Source organism: Hibiscus syriacus, unplaced genomic scaffold, assembly GCF_006381635.1.
Source record: "Hibiscus syriacus cultivar Baekdansim isolate YM2019G1 unplaced genomic scaffold, ASM638163v2 tig00117056_pilon, whole genome shotgun sequence".
Taxonomy (NCBI): Eukaryota; Viridiplantae; Streptophyta; class Magnoliopsida; order Malvales; family Malvaceae; genus Hibiscus; species Hibiscus syriacus.
In genome coordinates, this window is record NW_024063539.1 from 7,999,967 (window position 1) to 8,001,558 (window position 1,592).

Here is a 1,592-nt window from a genome sequence, read left to right on the forward strand (position 1 = left end):
TTTTAAACAAATAAACTATGATTTGGACATATTGCATCTTCAAGGTTACACACGTGACATGGGCACAAGGATGGATCGAGCCGGGTAGATTTTTATATAATTTAAGTTTTTTTTATGTTTTTGAGTAATAATTTAATTTCACACATTCTAAATTTTTAAATTCTCACTCTTAATATAAAATCTTATGTTCATTCCAGCATGACAAAGCTAACTTACATGTCTATTAGACTTGATCTTCATCTCATTAATTAATAACGAAACCTACACATAACTCCTTTATCATGGCGTTGCATCAACTGCATCTGTCAAAGAGTGTCGAGTGATTCGAATTGAGATCCGATCGGAGCTCCACTTCGCAAATTGTGTTCTTCTTGCTTGGTTCCATATGGAGGAAACCGGCAGGAAGGGGAGAAAACAATAGCTGCTGCTCCATTTTGTCGGTTCCACTCGAAATCAAACAGCTCTGTAGTTGTTACCCTGGCTACGGCAGAAGAATTATCAGGAGACGAAGGCTTGCAATGATCAAGGGGAGTAGACGGTGTATCGCCCGGGATGTTAACCGTCGTGATATCATGGATGCTTGACCGCCTCTTTTCCTTCCCTCCGGTAAGCCGCCTGATGAAGTATTTTTGAGCGTGACTCGCCACTTGAGTCGGTGTTCTAGATGTCACAAAGTTGAGTGAAATACTCCTCCAATCCCCTCTACCATACTTTTTAAGTCCCATTAGAAATTGCCTGTCATTGATCATCCAAAAGAAACATCATGAGACGCCTAAAGGAGCATGAGTAAAGCATTGAAAGGCCAACAATTACCACTTACCTGTGCTCTTCTTCGGTCCATGGAACCCCTTTCTTCCTTTCTTGATCGAAAGGTCGAGTTGCAGTCCCTTTTTTTCCACCTGGAGTGTAATCCAACGAAAAGGAACCACTGATATATTCAGGAATTGGTATCAGCCCTGCCTCGATATCACTAACATCCTCTTCCAATTCTCTGTACTGTTTGATTACATCTGCCACAGTTTTCCCAGGAATCATTGCAGCCACCTTAAACCATCGGTCAGGGGTGTCTTTATCGTACAAAGCCAGAGCATTTTCGAAACATTTGTTCTCTTCGTGAGTCCATTTTATATCTCTGTTCTCTTGAAACAACCAGTTGGAAGCATGTAAACAAGAGGCTGGTGACAGAATCTGGAGCCCGCTATTCATCTGTTTGATTGAAAATGTTCAAAGAGAAAAAAACACAAAGAAAGATGGCAGAGAAATGACTGTTTTAAATGACCAAACATGAAAGCATTTAAATGGGATTCGAGATGCCTTGCTTTTGACCTAAGATTAAAGTGAGGAATCTTGAAAAGTACTAATTAACCTTCCAAATCTCCAGGACGGAAAAGAAATGTGGCAGCACCTTTGTTTGAGCTTAGCTTTTACTGCTTATGTGTGTATGAAGGGTCAAAGGTGCCGAGTTTTGATTGGTAAAAATAGAGATTGTGGGCACTGATGCTGCAAAAGCAAAGCCATTCGGAATCGGCATTTGACTTTGGTTGGTGAACGGAAGTGGGGCTGACAGCTCGGAGTGTTTTTGACATTTTAGC

The 1,592-nt window shown here is 41.0% G+C and overlaps 1 protein-coding gene across 1 annotated transcript; it reads right to left on the reverse strand.

The window, feature by feature from the left end:
- Window positions 1-217: 217 nt before the first annotated feature.
- Window positions 218-1,362, reverse strand: LOC120197857 (transcription factor DIVARICATA-like). The gene is made up of 2 exons (XM_039199252.1): window positions 821-1,362; window positions 218-735 (listed from the first exon to the last, which is right to left on the reverse strand). Exons 1-2 carry the CDS (start codon window positions 1,204-1,206, stop codon window positions 306-308), a joined length of 816 nt encoding a protein of 271 aa, XP_039055183.1. The 5' UTR covers window positions 1,207-1,362; the 3' UTR covers window positions 218-305.
- Between the last annotated feature and the right edge of the window lie 230 nt (window positions 1,363-1,592).

Bases quoted from the DNA above. Each gene is read 5' to 3' on its own strand.
- LOC120197857 (XM_039199252.1), bottom strand. From the start codon at position 1,206: ATGAATAGCGGGCTCCAGATTCTGTCACCAGCCTCTTGTTTACATGCT. The intron at 736-820 runs GTAAGTGGTAAT...GATCAATGACAG, and splicing joins TGGACCGAAGAAGAGCACAG to GCAATTTCTAATGGGACTTA.